Here is a 17,449-nt window from a genome sequence, read left to right as displayed (position 1 = left end):
GCACAGACACCTGGAGTCCCTCTCTGTCCATCATGGGCACAGACACCTGGAGTCCCTCTCCATCCACTCTGGGCACAACACCTGGAGTCCCTCTCTGTCCAGCCTGGGCACAGACACCTGGAGTCCCTCTCCATCGAGCCTGGGCACGGGACACCTGTAGCCCACCGTGGGCACAGGACTCCTAAAGCCCATTTCCATCCACTCTGGACGCAGGCACCTCAATCCCCTCTTTGTCCACCGTGGGCACAGGACACTTGGAGCTGCTCTCAGTCCACCGTGGGAAAGCGGTGGGAGCTGCCCCAGGCTGCGAGGGGCTGGGGCAAGTTGGAGGATGTGCAAGGAAGAACAAAGAAATGCTTATAAACTTGAAAAGACAGAACAGGGGAAGAAGAGAGGTGAACGCAGCAGCCACAAGACTGTCCTGGCAGCTCTGTGTGTGGCCAGGAGCTCTAGGCACAGGGTGCCAAAGCAGGAGGGGTGTCCCAAGGGTCACCTGGGGGGGAGCCCCAGGAACAAGGTATATGTGCCTCCCCCTGCAGAGTCAGGCCAGAAAGTATCTTAGAAACCCCAGATGCTCCTGTTTTCCAACCGTATAGAGCCTGGACTCTGCCTGCCCTTACTTTTGTTCACACCACAGACCTAGAGTGAGTTCTGACTGGGCTGGCACCACCCAGCCCAAGGCAGAGGGTCAGGGACGGAGCTGACAGTGTGATGAGGAGAGAGCTGCTGAGCAAAATGAGAGCAGCCTGGGGCTGGGGCGGGGAGAGACCCTGAGGACAGAGAGAGGACGGCAGAGGGAGTGTCCACCGGGCATAGCCACTCCCAGGGCACCAGGCCCAGCTGCAGAGAGACCTGAACTCCTGCTGTCACCTGCATCCCTCAGAGAGGCTGTCCCGGGGACATGGAGCCTGCTGGTGCATGATTCCTGTGTCCCTCAGAGAGGCTGTCCTGGGAACATGGAGCCTGCTGGTGTCCCTCAGAGAAGCTGTCCTGGGAACATGGAGCCTGCTGGTGTGTGATTCCTGTGTCCCTCAGAGAAGCTGTCCTGGGGACATGGAGCCTGCTGGTGCATGATTCCTGTGTCCCTCAGAGAAGCTGTCCTGGGAACATGGAGCCTGCTGGTGTGTGATCCCATAGTGCACTCAGGCCTGTTCTCTGCAGGCGTGGCTAACCTCATATCTGCCCTGTGTTATCATTTAACATCCTTTTTCTATACTCAGTATTCAAAATGCCCTGCTAAGGCAGGGTTTTGTGCATTTTTTTAATTTCCATCTCACAAATAAAAAAACACCAAGCGCCAAACAGAGTCAATGATGAATCCAGAACTCGAACCACAAATCGGACTGCAAAGCTTCCCTCGGCTCCCCCGAAGTCTCCAGGTTCTGCAAAGTAAGAACCCCCAATCCACACAGAACAACTGTCAGGAGGCCCTGCCCTTCACCCCACTGCTCCTCAGGGCCCTGATACTTCAGGAAGGCTTTAGTCACCATACGAGAAAGGTCATAAGGTCTCCCTAAAGGGCCCCCCACCACTGGGCATGTGCTTTGAACCGTTGACAGCCGGACTCATAATAGACGAGCGTAGGAAGTCGTGTGCTCCCAAAGAGGTGGGCTCAGGGAAAGATTTCTGCAGAAGCCAAATTGTGAAGAAAATACGGATTACATGGTGTCAGTATTTCCTGTCTTCTATGGTGAGCATTTCTAATGAAGACATTCAATCTGCAAATACCCCTGGCATTTTACATGAGCGGGTGCAAGACGACACTTGGGGGGGGGGAGGGAGCTTCTGCAGAGCTGGGTGAGGAGAGGACACCCGCCAGGTGCACACAGTGATGGCTCGCAGGCAGCAGGACCTCTGAGGAGCCCGTGATTCTCAGAATTGTGTGGATATTTTAATGTCGTCACCAGACGCAAATGTCATGTCAAACAGACAACTTAGATTTTTGGCACAAAGGACAAGGAAATACTGTTACATAAAGATGTGATTTCCTCAGACATGACCACTGACAGCCCCATCAGAAAATGTATTACAAAATTTTGTCTGAAGAGGTATTTGGAAAGCTTTGTAATATTAACGTGGACATTAGGAGTTATTTCGGATGGTCACGTGATCTGCCTGTGTTATTACAGAGTGCTAGGTGGACACACCATTGCAACACCCAGCGTTTTTCTAGTACTTAATATACTGGTGAAATCCAAAATTTTATATTCACAATATCACGTCTATAGACGTTTTCGTCTCACCAGTATATTAAGCCCCAGACCAGGTGTCCTCAAACTACAGACATTTATCCGGCCTGCCAGGTGTTTTTGCCGCCGCTGCCTGTCCTGCTTAGCAGCTGACTCATCCTGGAGCTTGCAGTCCAGCCCTCCAGTGGTCTGCAGGACGGTGAAATGGCCCCTGTTTAAAAAGTTTGAGGACCCCTGCCCCAGACGGCCCAGGGCCCAGCTGTGACCGCCTGTCTGGGTCATAGCAGAGTGGTGTGAGGAAGCCCAGGCATGAGGCTCCACAGAGCAGGCGCTCAGGACAGAGGACAGGAACATCAGCCAGTGCACAGCCAGAAGGGAAAGAGGGGCCTCCGCTAGCCTCACCAAGCACAGCCGCAGGGGCTCGAGTGGACCCTAAAGCAAATACACCAAGGGTAGAAGCCTCAGGGAACACCGGAGGTTTCAGAGCACACTGGTTAGTGGGGACATCAGCCACCTGGCCTAGAAATTAGGTGAGGCCAGGATGTTGTGGCTGTGTGCTTGCCCTTGATTCCCTCCAAAATGATCCGTTGGGAAGGGTCGGTCAGGACTTGCTGGGAGCCACAATGCTGGAGCCTGGGGCCAAGTTAGTCAAGGGCAGTCCCAGGTAATGAATCAGACACGTTCTGCAGGACTGTTCTTCAGCTGAATGTGTTGGTAAGTTGGACCATGTACATTTACGTGTGACCTGTAATAGCCTCCGTGCAACTCGCACATCCGACAGATGTTTGTGTCTCGGGGAATGCTGTATTCTGCTCTGCTTCTTCATGTCTGAAGTTAAGTGTTAAATTCAACCTTGCGAAAGCTTGATGGTCTCCCTTACAAAGAAGTTTCCATGCAGCATGGTGACTGCATGAAAGCCCCCATGGCTATACGTGGTATCATGACAGTGGGTCCCCTCCCCTCAGAGGCTCAGCTTGTGAGCCCCCCTCCCCTCCAACCCAGTCGTGTTCCCCCATCAGTCCACACCAGGTGGTCCAGTGCACACGCGTGCACACACGCACATACATGTTCACCCTCGTTTGTACACAGCTGCCCACACGATGCGCATCAGTCAAAGGAAAGTGTGCTATCTGCTGTCCCACCTCTGACTGTCTGTCTGCTGCTGGGGCTCACAGCTTCTCCTGTCTCCCCAGCTTATCCGGATGCCCAAGAGCCACGTCGGCGATGAAGAAGGCGAAGCTGTCGGGCGAGCAGATGCTGACCATCAAGCAGCGGGCCAGCAATGGTGAGGGCTGCACCCTGCTGGGCACCGGCCGGGCACCCACAGCCCCCACCCCTGTGGCCCGGCGGGAGTGGTTCTGCTCCCCATAAAGCTACTCGCAATCTTCCCACAGCCATGTGCCGACCCCACCCTGTCCAGAGGGCCTTTCCAGCTCTCCAGCACCCCAGGGTGCCCACTTTTCCACCACCACCACCACTCACATCGGGTACACCAGGAGCAGCTTCCCTCCCAGGGCTGTCCATGTCTTGACCGGCGGGCAGAGCCGGTCTCCTCCAGAGTTGCCCAGGCTCTCAGACCGTGTCCACCCAGAGCCTCCTGCTCACCATGGTTGGTTTGTTTCCTCAGACCAACACCGTCAGCATGTTTGCAGTTACTCCAGGACACAGGACAGAGCTACTGAGCTGCCTGCTGGGCGTGTCCCCCACAGAGGTGGGACGAGGCAGTGCTCGGCTCCCATCTCAGCTCTCAGGTCAAAATAGGAATCCTTCCTGTGGTACATTTAATGATTCATTTTCCATATTTTTTGTGGTTTTTGTTGGTGGTTTTGCTGCTGAAACAGGCCTCCATAGAGCTGAAGTGTCTCTAAGTGCAGGAGGCCGTGGTGGACCTCACAGGGAACCCCGTGAGTTAGTTATGCCTTGAGGGACCTCGCTGGAACCCCATCTGTCACAGGCATCATGCAGGCAGGAGTGAGGTTCTTATGCCTCGAGGGACCTCACTGGAACCCCATCTGTCACAGGCATCATGCAGGCAGGAGTGAGGTTCTGAGCCCCACATCTCCTAAACAGGTGGTCCTTAAACAGAAACACACATGAAATGAGGTCCCCGGACTGGTTGACAAGATGTGGCCAGAGGCTCTCAGGAACTTGGCCTGTGTCTCCCAAGGTGAGGGTGGCACTCCTGCTCGCCCGGCGTGTGGTGACTCCACACAGCTGGCTCCTGGAAAGGAGACCAACTGTAACTTGTGGCCTCCACTGACGGGTCGCCCTTTGCAGCAGAGTTCTGGCCGCTACCTCAGGGCCCCGTGAACAGAGTCTTGGGCCCCTCACTTGCAAGGCACATCCCTAATGTTCTTGAGAGGAACTTTCAGAGCTCTTTAAGCTCCCCAAAACATGGTCGCCTGGGCTCAGAGCTCTGGGCCCATAAACCCACCCTACAAAGCTGGACCTCAGCAGAGCCCCCAACTGTACCTATTTCCAGGGCTGGCTCCCCCACAGTGCCTGGCAATGGGCCAGGATCTGAACAGTACCAGAGCCATTTGTTCTGGGTCCTGGGTACAAACGAGAGCCACCATCTACCAGAGAAGCAGTGGTCCCTAATAGCTGTCCTGAGTGGCTGAGTTCCCGGGAGCAGCTCTTGACTCACTCCCCCCAGGGTGGGGTGAAATGCTTGGGATGGATCAGATAGGCCCTGCCCTCTGCAAGCCCCCTGACCACCTGCACTGTCTTCCTGCAGTCCCGAGTGACTGACCACACAAGGTGCCCAGCTCTGAGGTGCTAGACAGCAAAGGCCCACTCCCTGCTTGGCTGCAAGGAGCTGTGTTCATGTCCAGACAGAAGACATTTGCTGAGCTCCATCTGTGTGCCAGGCATTTTCCAAAGTGCTTAGCTTGGCTTTCACCCCTAAACCATCCTGGTGTCAAAGCACATCCCTTAGCTCAATTGACATGTACCTGAGCTCCTTTGTTACTCATCGGTGGGCCCGAGTTAGTATGAGGGCACTGAACATTCAGAACCCTTTTCCTATCGTGGCCAGACACAGTGGTTAATTCAGAGAAACAAGTGCCCTCGTGGGATGGGGGAGATGAGTAGTGAATCTATGACCATTAATTAGAGGAACCAGGTACCTGGCCTCCACGGTGGCAGCGAGTGGGCACTGGGCACCAGAGCTCCCTCCATGCCAGAGCAGACACTGCAGGGCATGGAGAGGGTACCAGGGCCCCAATGACATGCCACACCGAGCTCAGGCAAGGCAGCCCTGTTGTGGGATTTTAGCTTGAGAGGAGGTGAGCAGCTCTCAAGTTCTCTCTGGCTCTGAAGTGTGTTGCTGTATTTCTTTCTTTTGAAGTTCAGAGGAAGCCTACCCTTTTCCCCACAAGATTGTATTACTTTTTTTATCACACAGAATGGAATGGCCTCATGGAGTTAATTAGCACTGGGTCTGTCCCAGTAGCCTTCCTTCCAGCACATTCTTGCAAATGTTAATTTATGCCTCTTAGCATCCTTGGCTGAAAAAGCTGTGCTTCCTTTGCTTTTTCTTGGGGGGTGGGGATCAAGCCTTTAGGAGAGAAGGAAATAAGATAGTGTGTTTTTCCTTCCTTGTATTATCCCAGAAGGAAGGAGGCTGGGGAAAGAGCCCCAGCTCCCTCCCTGGACAGGGAGCAGTGAAGCCTACACCAGCTGCTGTTTGTCTCAGCTGATGTTGCTGACGCCCCAAGAAGGGGGGCCGGGATCTGCAGTCACCTGTGAGGAGAAGGAAATGCCCAGAGGTTAAAGGGTACTTGAACAACAGCCCCACTAGTGGGGTGACCACTGTGGTCCTAGCTCAGCCAGAGCGCTGGTCTTCAGGAGCTACCAGGAACCGGAATAAGTCAGAGCCCTCCTGACCACTCCACGCCCATTTGAGTAGACCTTTTGGTTGGCTGGTTTCTGACCGGCAGATTTTGTGGCTTTGAGATGCTGCCCATTGGCTGTCTGGTCCTTTCTGAGCCAGGTCCCAGTCTGCGGGATGTGATCATAGAAGTCTAGCTCCAGCTTAACCACCTGCAAGGTGAGGACTTCAGTGGAGAAGCTAGGCCGGGGTGCCACCCTCAGACAAAGACACCAGCTGGCCAAGGACCTGCTTCTCTGCAGCCGCTGCCACGGCAGCTCCCTCACGGGGCTGAGGGCTGGTCCTGCACACCCCAGCCGGAACTCCCCTCCCCGTAAGCGGCTGCACATGGGGCACCCAGACCCAGGCACCCATAGGGATGTCACAGGGGCTTGTGGGCAGTGCTAAGAAAATTAATGTTCAGCCTCCAGTTCCACCTGTCCCCTTCTCTCTAGAGTCCCATGGGCCAGAACCCACCTGTGGCTGGGGTGCTCCCCTGCACCCACTTACCTCCTCCCTCCTCCTTACAAGACAACTGCTCTGAGGAGCCCCTAGCAGGGAAGACCAGGAAGGCAGGTCCTGCTGTGCTTCCCCCAGGGGTCCCAAGACAGTGATAACTTCAACAAATGACTCAGTAGTCACAACCTGCATCACTGTCCATCCGCTGGTCACTCCCTAAGGGGGCTAACGTGGAAGGCCAGCATGGCCCATGTCAAGACCTTTGATGGATTTAAAATGACAGGGACTCTGTCAGAAAAGTTGACCTGAGCTGGATGGATGGGGTGATGAAGTCAGGTCTGCCGGGTAGTTTAAACAGCAGACACCTCTCATAAATTCCTGACACTGAACATACTTAGAGTCCTTTGCACGACTGTTTCCCAGCAACAACCCACGCAGGGCAGCCTGGGTCCAGTGTTACTATCGGTGTGCCCAGGAGGCCAAAGTGCATTTGGATGCCTGTAATTTGATGGCACTTTGTAGCAAATCCTTGTTAAATGAGGCATTGATTCCTTCATCTGCTTTACAAATCACATTTTTGTGCGCTGGGTGTCTGCATCGCAGGCACAGCCTTTTCTTTTTCCCATGTCACTAAACACAGCATCCAGGCCCTGCCTGCTGATCATACGGTCCCTTCTTCTCCTCTCTCCCAGTCTCAAGGAGAGACCTGGGTATGTGCATCCCACATCTGCGGGGCTTTGTGCCCTCAGGCCCCCACCTCTGGATAACCCCAGCCTTTTGGTCTTGCAAAGCCTATAAATGCATCTGTTCCCTGAAGACCCCCAGTGCCTGGGCTGGACAAGATCCTGTGGGTTTGAGTCAGCACCCCTCATCCTGCTGGGTGGCCAGAGAGGATGCATCCTGGTGGGCTTCCAGGAGTGGCTGCGTGTTCAGGGCTGCTGCTCTGCCTCACCTGGCCCACTCAGCTACAAGAGTGCGTGGCCAGAATTAGAAAGGAATCTCCGTTGTTTTGATCTTGGCAGTATGATGCTGCCAACACCAAACATAGCCCCCAAGAAGGCGGGTGTGGCCGATACCCTCTGCACCTCGGGCAGGGGCTCTGCGCCTGACGTGTCCAGCCCTCTAAGGGCACAGCCCCTCAGGACCCTTGGACAGACAGGTGCACGGCGGTGGAGGGTGTCTCTCCAGCAGAGGTTTGCAGATTAGCAGTTCTGTTAGTTGTATATTTCTCTCATCTTTCAAGATGAGAGGGCTTTTTATTAGTTAAACATTAAGTGTTCCAAGAGCCCTTTTGTGGCCCCCAGACGGCAGTGGGGCAAGCGAGGGAGCGAGGACCACGCAGCAGCAGACAGGCAGGCCGAGCCGGGCAGGGCAGCACCAAGGTGGTTTCTGCCCAGGGCTGTAGGGCAGAGTCCTGAGGCCCCAGTTGGTTACGCCAGGAGCCCCACCTGGGCAGCAATGGGGCTCCTGTGTGTCTTGATTGATTTTTCTTTTCCTCGGGTGACATAGGAAGGGAGGGGGCAGGCCCAAATTGTGACCTTTTTTTTTTTCTCAAATTCAAGTGTATATTTTTCAAGCAAATTCAATTACAAATATAAAATAAAGGAAACTCCTAAAATTGTAATTCTAATTTTTTGCACATAGTAGTTCTGACATGCTAATAATTTGTCATTACAGGTATAGAGAACGATGAGGAGATCAAACAGTTAGATGAAGAGATCAAGGAGCTGAATGAATCCAATTCCCAGATGGAAGCTGATATGATTAAACTCAGAACTCAGGTAACAGTTTTTGAAGCCCTGAATCTTTCCAATCTTTCCATCTTGGCTGCAGGATGGAACCAAGGGTGTGCAGCATAAAACCAGCGTGTAGGAGAAGCGTCACGCCCTTTCCTCTGCTGGTTTTTTCCCTTCAGTTTTCCGCTGGATGATCTTGGCCTTCTGCAGCAATGACATCCATGGCAATGTCTGCTGTGACCACGTGGCCTGGTCTGCGTCTGTGCAAATGAAATACCATTTGTGACTAGTCACCCAGAGTTCACCTGTTCCTGCAAAAGATGAGAGCCTTCCTCCCCAGACATTTTAGTCCCTGATGGTATTTGACCATTATATTAAATACAGTAATAGCCCGTGCTCCCAGAACTTCAAATTTGAGGTCTGGGGATTTTGGAAAGCTCCCCTTGCGCATTCAGAGTCCCAGGCCTGGGACAGCAGCTGTAGAGCTTGGGCTAGGAAGCCCCAGGAACGGCCCAAGGTCCCCAACAGGGTAGCTTTTGTCAGGTAGCCAGTGACGCCATGCCCCCTATGAGGAAAATGTCATCAGCCTCATTCTGCACACACAGCATCTGTGATTTAGACAGGAGCATTCCCCAGCTAGGCAACAGCCACGAGGCCGACCCAGAGCTCGTCTGACCCCCAAGGCTGGCCACAGCCACAGTGCCCGGCTGCTCTGGGGTCCCCTCGCTATTGGCAGAGTGGCCCCCTCCTGTATGTCTTTCTGTCCTCTTAGAAGTGAGGTCTCTACCCTGACCCCCCGTGAACCTAAACCAGCCCCTCCCCAGCTGTCCAAGTGTTCCTAGGGGGATATCAGGGACCCTCACCCAGCTTCAGTGTCACACAAGACCAGAGAAAAGCCAGGGAAGTGCTCCTGGCTAGGGGGATGGGGCTGTCCCCCAGGCAGTCCATGGAGGTGGGCAGTTTCACCACCCTGCCTCAGTCTCCAGAGGCTCTGCTCTGCGGAGAGACATGGGGTCCACACGGTGTAGACATCCTCAGGGTCTGTGGCCCCACCCTATCACTGAGAGGGATTGTCAGGGGCCCCCATGGGCACAAAGGATGTGTCTATCCAGATGCCCATGCCACTTCCTCCCAGAGGGCATCAGGCCATCATCTCACCGTCCCTATGGCCACAGCCCCCAGGAATGTGCAATCCTCCCCTGGGCTATGTGACCAGAGCTCCCCTGAGACAGATCGGTGTTTTCCTTATGACACCCATGAAGGTGGGGCTGGGGGACAAAGTGACAGCTGAGTGGCACTGTTGGTGGAGGGCTCAGGGTCGCAGGGCAGGAGCTGGCTGAGTCAACAAGGGTGTGTTTGATCAGGACAGACAAACAGTACATCCTTGAGCTTCATTCTGTGCACGATGGTGAAAAGCCTGAGGATCTTACTTTACTTCTCACTTTGGACTGCACATTTCTGAGAAGTCCCTGAGGGTGCAGAATCCTCTGTGCAGGGTCTTGCAGTGGAAGGTGCCGTCCCTGGTCCAGCCCTCCAGGAAGCCCTGCCCTCTGTCCCTCCCCTGAGCCTTGGCTCTTCTCTCCTTGACAGGGGTCTAGGTTGGCACCTCTCACACCCATACTCCCTGCTGGAGCAAAGCAGAAAAGAGGACAGAGCCAGACCAGGGTGCACCTTTGTGCTGTCTGACTGGAGAGCTGGGCACAGCTCTCCGGGGGCACCCCACCCTCCACAGCCTGCTTGCGAGCTGTCCACAGGGCCTGAGCCAGGGACAGCGGGGTTAGTGCTGAGGTGGTTCTGAGGTGCATCAGTTGCCTGGTGTTCCAAGGAGACGCAGAGAGAGGGAGGACAGTGCTCTGAGCCACGCAGGAGAAGGAGCATCCTGGGCAGGGTGAGGCATTTCTAAACTTCAGGTGTGTGGGGTGAGGACCCTCGCACTCCTCTGTGGAAGGGGTGTCGCCATCTCTTATTAGCACAGAAGATGCTCTGTTCACTGCCCAGTTGTGGGAACTCAGCCTTAGGACAGACACATTCTGGTTTAATTGAGTAGACCAGTCGGCCGTTTGGAAAGTGTTTAAGCTAAGTTCAGGGTAAACTCAGTGAAGCCAGTGCAATTTCTGTGGACCTGACAAACCCAGGTTTGTTCTGCTCTGCAGCTGGATGGGAGGATCGGTTGCTGGGCCTGTGACCTACACAGCTCGAATCAGGATGCTGGATGCCTGCCCCAGCTGCCCGGCCCCCAGGAGAGTCCAGCTCCCGCAGAATGGCCACGGGGCTCTGACCACCTCTCCCCAGCCAGTTCACTGGACTCAGGGCCACACACACCTCTCGGTGCTGGGGTGCTGGGACACTGGTGGGGCACACCCCAACCTTGGCTCAGGATCCCACGAGATCCAGCTCAGCTCACACCAGCAGGCGGTGTGAGGACGGGAAGGTGAGAATAGCCACTCTCTGCCTGGAACACGGATTAAAATTAGACAGAGCAGGGCCTGGTGGGGAGGGGTCGTAGCTCCAGGCCATGTATGTTGAGTGAAGCCTGCTTAGGGCTGTTAAGAGGGCCCCTGGAGACAAAGGGTCCCTGCAGGCAAAGATGCTGGTGAGACCTGGGGACAGTCCTGGCACTGGACACGGCAGGAGCCAGAGGAGGAGGCTGGGGCAGGTGGGCAGCTGTCTGTGCACCCAGGTCAGTGAGTGGTTCTGTGGGGAAGGGAGTGTTAGACTATGACAGGGAACTAGCGTTTTCAGGCCAGATTGTAATGGAAAATCACCCAATGGACCAGCATGGACGTTCCCAGGCAAGTTCACCTTGCATCCGGCCTCAGGCCACAGCATTTCTGCACCTCTCACCAGACTGGGCCTAGAGCTCTCCATGTAGGCCAGACACCCACATCCTGGACATGGCATCTGTTCCTCCCCATACAGGCATGTGCCCTCCATGAGGACACTGTTCCTGAGCTCATATGCCCTCCCAGCACCTGGCCCTACCGTCCTGCCTGCCTCTCTTATCTTCTGGAGATCCTGTATAAATATATCACACTGTCCCAAGTGCAAGTCTAGACCAGGACTCAGCAGACATTTCCCAGGGGCCAGACAACAAGTCTTTTGGGCTTCTGGGCCATGCAGCCTCTGCCATGTCAACTCTGACATCATGAGAGCCGCACACACACCTGGCAGTTTGTCCAACATAGCTCAATACTGTCCTGCAATTTGCATGTAATACAGCTTTTGTGTGTTACAAAATGTGATTTGTTTTTGCCTAACAACTGAAAGATTGGAAGGCCATTCTCAGCACCTTGTTTGCGCTCAGTGTTGGGCCCAGGGCGGGGTTTGACCATCACAGCCCCAGGTTCAGGCAGAAGCTGCCATCCTGAGAAGTGTGAGGAGGGGAGGGCATGGCCCCAGGGACTCTGGCTCCTCCTGCTCTCATGGGAACTTCTCTGGAAGGATCCTGGCTGCTGCTGCTCACAGCAGCCTCATAAAATTTCTAAAAACCCAAAGCCAGAACACACCCTCCTAGGGAAGTTCCTCCCTTCACCACAGGAAGCTGGATGTTCTGGGTAGGTTCTGCAGGGGACACAGCCCCTTCCCTGAGGATAAGAATGGCAGGAGAAGACTTGGGGGGGGGTCGCCTTTGTCAGAGACACTCTCCCGACGTGGGTGTTGTGGGAACACCTGGTGCCCTAGAAGGCTCTAGATTAGGCTTGTTCACAGGGCATGGGGGAGTTGAGACAGGCTCTTGCTCTGTGGCCTCAGCTCACTGCAGCCTCCAACTCCTGGGCTCTGGCATCCTCTCGCCTCAGCCTCTGGCGTAGCTGGGACCACACTCGCCCCCACAGGCTTTGCATGGTCAGCCCTGCCCCTGATGATGCTGGGCTGAGGATGGGCTGGGACGAGCTGGCCCTGCAGCCTCTTTATCAGATGCTCTGCATCTTGTGACCACCACTTTGTGCCACCAAGGGTGTCATTTGGGCCCTTGAGGTAGGGTCAGAGGTCCCAGGATGGCCAGAGCCTTTTTGCCGTGAGCACTGTGCCTGTCTCTGAAGAGATTCACTGGGGCAAGAATGGTCACTCCCGACTGGTCTGGCCAAGCTGGGTGACAGCACTGCAGGCTCCAGACCTGGGCAGGTGTGACAGCACCACGAGCAAGCAGATAAGGGTGTGTGAGATGCTCAGGGCTGAGCCTATGCAAGTTGGAGATTCAAATAATTCAGGCCCAAAGAGGGGCACAGTTCAGGGGAGGGGCGGCCGTGAGCGTGGCCTGAGTTCAGCAGTACGGTCCATCTCCAGCTGCCCCTGAAACTAGCCAGGCTCACAGCTGCAGCTCAGAGCTTCAGTTTCCCTGAGCCACAGAGGCCACCACCAACCCCGTGAATGGCTGGGCCAACAGCTACTTGAGCCGCACTTCTTATGCCCCCACTAAGGGGGTGCAGCATGAGCCCTAGGGACTTGGGGCGACTCCACTACATGGGAAACATGTCGGCCTCCTCAGAAGAGTCTAGACTTCAGAAGAGAACCCAAGTAGGAAGAGAGATTTATGTAAGATGAAAACACTCACCTTATTCCTGAAATGAGAGGAAGGAAGGGCAGACCTGGGGCAGTGCTAGGCCTTCTCAGGACAGAGTGCACTGACCCTCAGGTAGGCACAAGAACACCTCCCCCCATTCCCCACTGGAAGGACCGGACATCCCCACAAAGAAATCACCTTGCTGAGGACTTACCTGCAGCAGAATTAGAGTCAGGCTAGGGTCAGTGTTAGCGGTGAAGCCCTGACCCAAATAGATAATGCTGTCCCACCAACCCACAGAGAGGTGAGGGACAGCACAGGCACCATCACCAGGTGGCTATAGACACAACAGGTTTAAAACTGAGTCACAGTCAGCACAGCCCCCGACCCAAACCTGAACTCCCGTTACTGAATTTTCAAATGTATGGTTACTAAATTTTCAAATGTATGGGATTAAAGCTTAGAGATCAGGTCCATGATTCAACAAATTCCTGACTTTGAGGCTGCCAGGCTTGCATGAGTAGGAAGGCCTGCTGCCACCTGCCTGTGTCACGTGTCACACCGGCGTGAGACACGCTCCCACCTCCCCATGTCACACGTCTGCCCGTGCGAGGAGGGCTCCCGCCTGCCTGTGTTACAGGTCCGCCCATGTGAGGCGCCTCCCACCTCCCCACGTCATGTGTCCGCCCATGTGAGGCTCCTCCCACCTCCCCACGTCATGTGTCCGCCCACGTGAGGCTCCTCCCACCTTCCCGTGTCACATGTCCACGCATGCGCACTCCTGCCTGCCCGTGTTACATGTCGGCCCTCGCTTGCAGATCACCACCATGGAGAGCAACCTAAAGACCATCGAGGAGGAGAACAAAGTGATCGAGCAGCAGAACGAGTCCCTGCTCCACGAGCTGGCCAGCCTCAGCCAGTCCCTGATCCACAGCCTGGCCAACATCCAGCTGCCACACATGGTAAGTGACTCCGCGCGCAGGATAAGGCACTCTAGACCGCCACAGCTCGCACCGTGACACGAGTGTCCCAGTGCCGTGATTTTCGTGGTTCTCCAACCTTTGGATGTGTGCGGTCACCACCCCAAAACCGTAGCGTTAACGGCTAGACCACTGGTGGGGCTAATCCCAGGAGGTTAAGTCTGCTCCGAATAGGCCTTTTGACCCTCGTAAACCCAGGGGCACTATGCTATTATACTATTTTATGCTTTTGTGCTTAATATACTATTAAGAAAATAAAGCTGTATATGAACTACTATTTAATATCTCGTAGGATCCAATCAATGAACAAAATTTTGATGCTTACGTGACTACTTTGACGGAAATGTATACAAATCAAGATCGTTATCAGAGTCCAGAAAATAAAGCCCTACTGGAAAATATAAAGCAGGCTGTGAGAGGAATTCAGGTCTGAACAGCTGCTCTAGTGGTGAAACTCTGGCTTAAAAGGATGCCTCTTGCCTTTGCTGCTGTGACTTACCAGAAAGTGTTACATATTTATTTCTGTTCGAAACAGTGTTATGCTTACAAGACTTCATCATGATTTCATGTCTTGCTTTAAAGATAGTACCGCAGAATAGTTTTTGGAAACATCCACATTTCGTACGTTTTCCATGTGAGCTGACAGTGTGCCCTGCCATGTAATGTCCATAGCTGCTCTGTACGCACATTCGGGGCGTATATATTTCCAGAGGTGAGCTGATCAAAATAAACAGAGTGTAAATTCTTTTTAATGCTTTAGTGATTAAATGTCTTAGTATTTTGAACTGAAATGGACAAAAAAAGAAAAAAAAAAAAAAGCTTTGAATGATCATGTCGTGGCCCTGAGCTGCGCCCCTAGACATCATCATTTTGCCTCGTGTTGGAGGACTTCATGGAATTTAAGAAATACATTCTGTGTGCATATTGTTTCATAGCAAGAATTGGTTGCAAAAATGCTTTATTTTTGAACAATGCTTGGAAATATTATGTGATTTTTTTGTCTGTTTGTTTTAGGAGGATGGTGTATGGTGGGGGCAATAACTGAGGTTTTTTGCATTCCAAGGAAATGGCAGATGGATTAGCTGTAAGAGTGACATAAGTAACTAATTGTAAGACAGCATCAAGCCATGGGAACTTGCAGAAGATTCAAAGCAGCTTACACAGCACTTTTAAATTAACTCTAAACATTACATGGTGTGACTATGGAAACTCCAGTTCAGACAGGAGCTTGTCAGAGGTGGACAACACGAAGATCCCCTTTTCCATTTTCAATAAACTTTGGAACAGCCTTCTCATGTCTCCCCTAGGGTCTGGTGCCCCTCTGAACTGTCACCGCAACGTAGCATACCTAACAGAATCTGTGTGTTTTCAACTTAAGCTAAAAGATAATTTAAGAGCATTTATTTCCCCTTTCACTTTTAAAAATCATTATTGTTATTAATCTTATTATTTGAGGGGTTAACAACAAATGATTTGTGAGTATTCCAGTTACTGGACTGAATTTTCTGCTGGATCTGGTGAAAAAGCAGCTCAGTAAAGTCTCCCCCACCCCGACTCTGACTGACAAGCGCTGGGCCCTGCTCAGAGTCCTCTCAGTGGCTTGTGCTCTGCCCCTCCCTGGAGACCAGTTGGCCACAGAGCATTTGTGTAGCCTTGTCATTTGATTTATTTGTTACCTATTCTAAGAACGAATGCAATCAGATTTTAAAAGTAACTAAATATACTTCAGCACTTTTTTGCTTTAAACTAGATCATCTTAGACTTGTTTATACCCTTGCTATTTGATTGTGTTCCTCCCGATGACTGCACTATCTGTATGCATAAGACCACTTTTGATTGCTGCGTCCTCCTTCTGAGTAGCCCTTTGACGACGTGTTGTGTTTCCTGATGTTGACTTGATTTACATTTAATAGCATCTCTCCCTTCCATGTCTTGATGTTATGCAGGAAGTACAAAGTACTTTAAAATTTTGTTATGAAATTAAAAAGATGGGTTTTGTAAAAATAAAAAAAAATATTTTTAGCAGAACAGGACTTACAGGGTCATTGTCCCCACAATGTGCCAGTCGACTATTTGCACTTACCTTGTCCTATATATCCGTACGGAGGTGTGCAATTCCTTGTGTCAGTAGCCTTGTGACACTGAACCTGGGTGGATTATAAGAGGGGCCCTCACGGCTGCTCAGTGATGTTGGGCAGAGAGGACTACAGGGGTCTCACGACAAATATTCTGATACAATATCAACCTCGGTATATATATATGTATAAATATATGTATATCCCAGCGGCACTTTATACTGCTCACTGTACAAACGCTTACAGTTTTCCACAAGAACTTTAATAACTAGCTGGGAAAAGATTATGTAATTACTCGGGGCTCGGCGCCTGCTCTGTGCAGCCCCTTCCTGTTGTGCTATTTATGGGTTGCAGCCGCCATGCTCAGAATTGCCTTTTGAGAGCTGAAGCAAGGTGCTTGCAGTTACCTGGGGCCGCCACGTGGTCCAGGGCCCCGGCCTCCGTTTAGGGCCCCCATCGTTCATAACGGCATATGCATCTCCCCACCGCGTCGTGTCTGCGGCTTCTTTGCCAATATAGTAACGCTTTTAGTAGAGTAATAGATAGCATCAGTTTGGATTCTTATTGTTATCACCTATGTACAATGGAAAGGGATTTTAAGCACAAATCTGCTGCTCATCTAACGTTGGTACATAATATCAAATCAAAAGTTATCTGTGACTATTATATAAGGATCACAAAAGTGTCACATATTAGAATGCTGACCTTTCATATGGAATTATTGTGAGTCATCAGAGTTTATTTATTATAACTTATTGTTCATATTCATTTCTAAGTTAATTTAAGTAATCATTTATTAAGACAGAATTTTGTATAAACTATTTATTGTGCTCTCTGTGGAACTGAAGTTTGATTTATTTTTGTACTACACGGCATGGGTTTGTTGACACTTTAATTTTGCTATAAATGTGTGGAATCACAAGTTGCTGTGATACTTCATTTTTAAATTGTGAACTTTGTACAAATTTTGTCATGCTGGATGTTAACACATCTTACTCTAAATAAAAAAAGGTGTTGCCACATTTGTAGCACGAAGTATCTCTAACCAGGGTCTGGCTCTTCACTTGGGTCTGGGAAGCGCTGTGTGGGCCCCAGGACCCACTGGGGTTGTCTCATCTGAGACCAAGCTGCCTCTGTTGCCACAGTTTTATAGCTGAACTTCCCAACTCTGGGAAGGGCAGGTGATTTTTGAGAAACCCATGAGCCCTTGGGTCTCCCGCTGTCTCCCTTTGGCCGCAATTTCTGTCACTCCTGCCCCTACCTCGGCCTGCCCACTCAGAATAAGCGCCGACAGGACACCACAGCTCTCCACACCAGAGCCTCCTGCCAACCACGATTCACCGCCACAATAAGATGAGCTGTTGTTACCTAACATGTGCGCAGTGCTCAGCCAGCCCATCTCCCTCATCTGCTTGTCCTGGGGCAGCCCCTCGGCCCTCCTGCATCTCAGGACATGGGCGACTTTCAGTGTTGTATAAAGTGACCCTAACTTGGCTGGTCGGATTGTTACCTCCTCACTGATCCAGCCCAAAGGGAGCAGGTGTCCTCCCAGGTCTCAACTGCTACCTCCTAACCCATCCAGTCCAAAGGGAACAGGCATCCTCCCAGGTCTCAAGTGCTACCTCCTAACCCATCCAG

The 17,449-nt window shown here is 52.3% G+C and overlaps 1 protein-coding gene across 4 annotated transcripts in view; it reads left to right on the top strand.

Moving 5' to 3' along the window:
* The window catches only part of MYT1L (myelin transcription factor 1 like), a 167,731-nt gene extending 152,954 nt beyond the window's left edge, over positions 1-14,777 (top strand). For 2 of the 4 annotated variants that reach the window (XM_012810590.1, XM_003798557.2), the window contains exons 17-20: positions 3,383-3,474; positions 8,197-8,300; positions 13,575-13,718; positions 14,029-14,169. In XM_012810590.1, coding sequence (XP_012666044.1) covers positions 3,383-3,474; positions 8,197-8,300; positions 13,575-13,718; positions 14,029-14,169 — 481 coding nt within the window. Of the gene's footprint in view, positions 1-3,382; positions 3,475-8,196; positions 8,307-13,574; positions 13,719-14,028; positions 14,170-14,750 lie in introns of those variants that run through there. The other 2 variants (XM_023518421.1, XM_023518420.1) reach the window with 2 other exon arrangements.
* The last annotated feature ends 2,672 nt before the right edge of the window (positions 14,778-17,449 follow it).

Source organism: Otolemur garnettii, unplaced genomic scaffold, assembly GCF_000181295.1.
Source record: "Otolemur garnettii isolate 467f Iridium unplaced genomic scaffold, OtoGar3 scaffold00139, whole genome shotgun sequence".
Classification (NCBI taxonomy): domain Eukaryota; kingdom Metazoa; phylum Chordata; class Mammalia; order Primates; family Galagidae; genus Otolemur; species Otolemur garnettii.
Note: the sequence above shows the minus strand (reverse complement) of the source record. Positions and strands in the feature narration are given on the sequence as shown.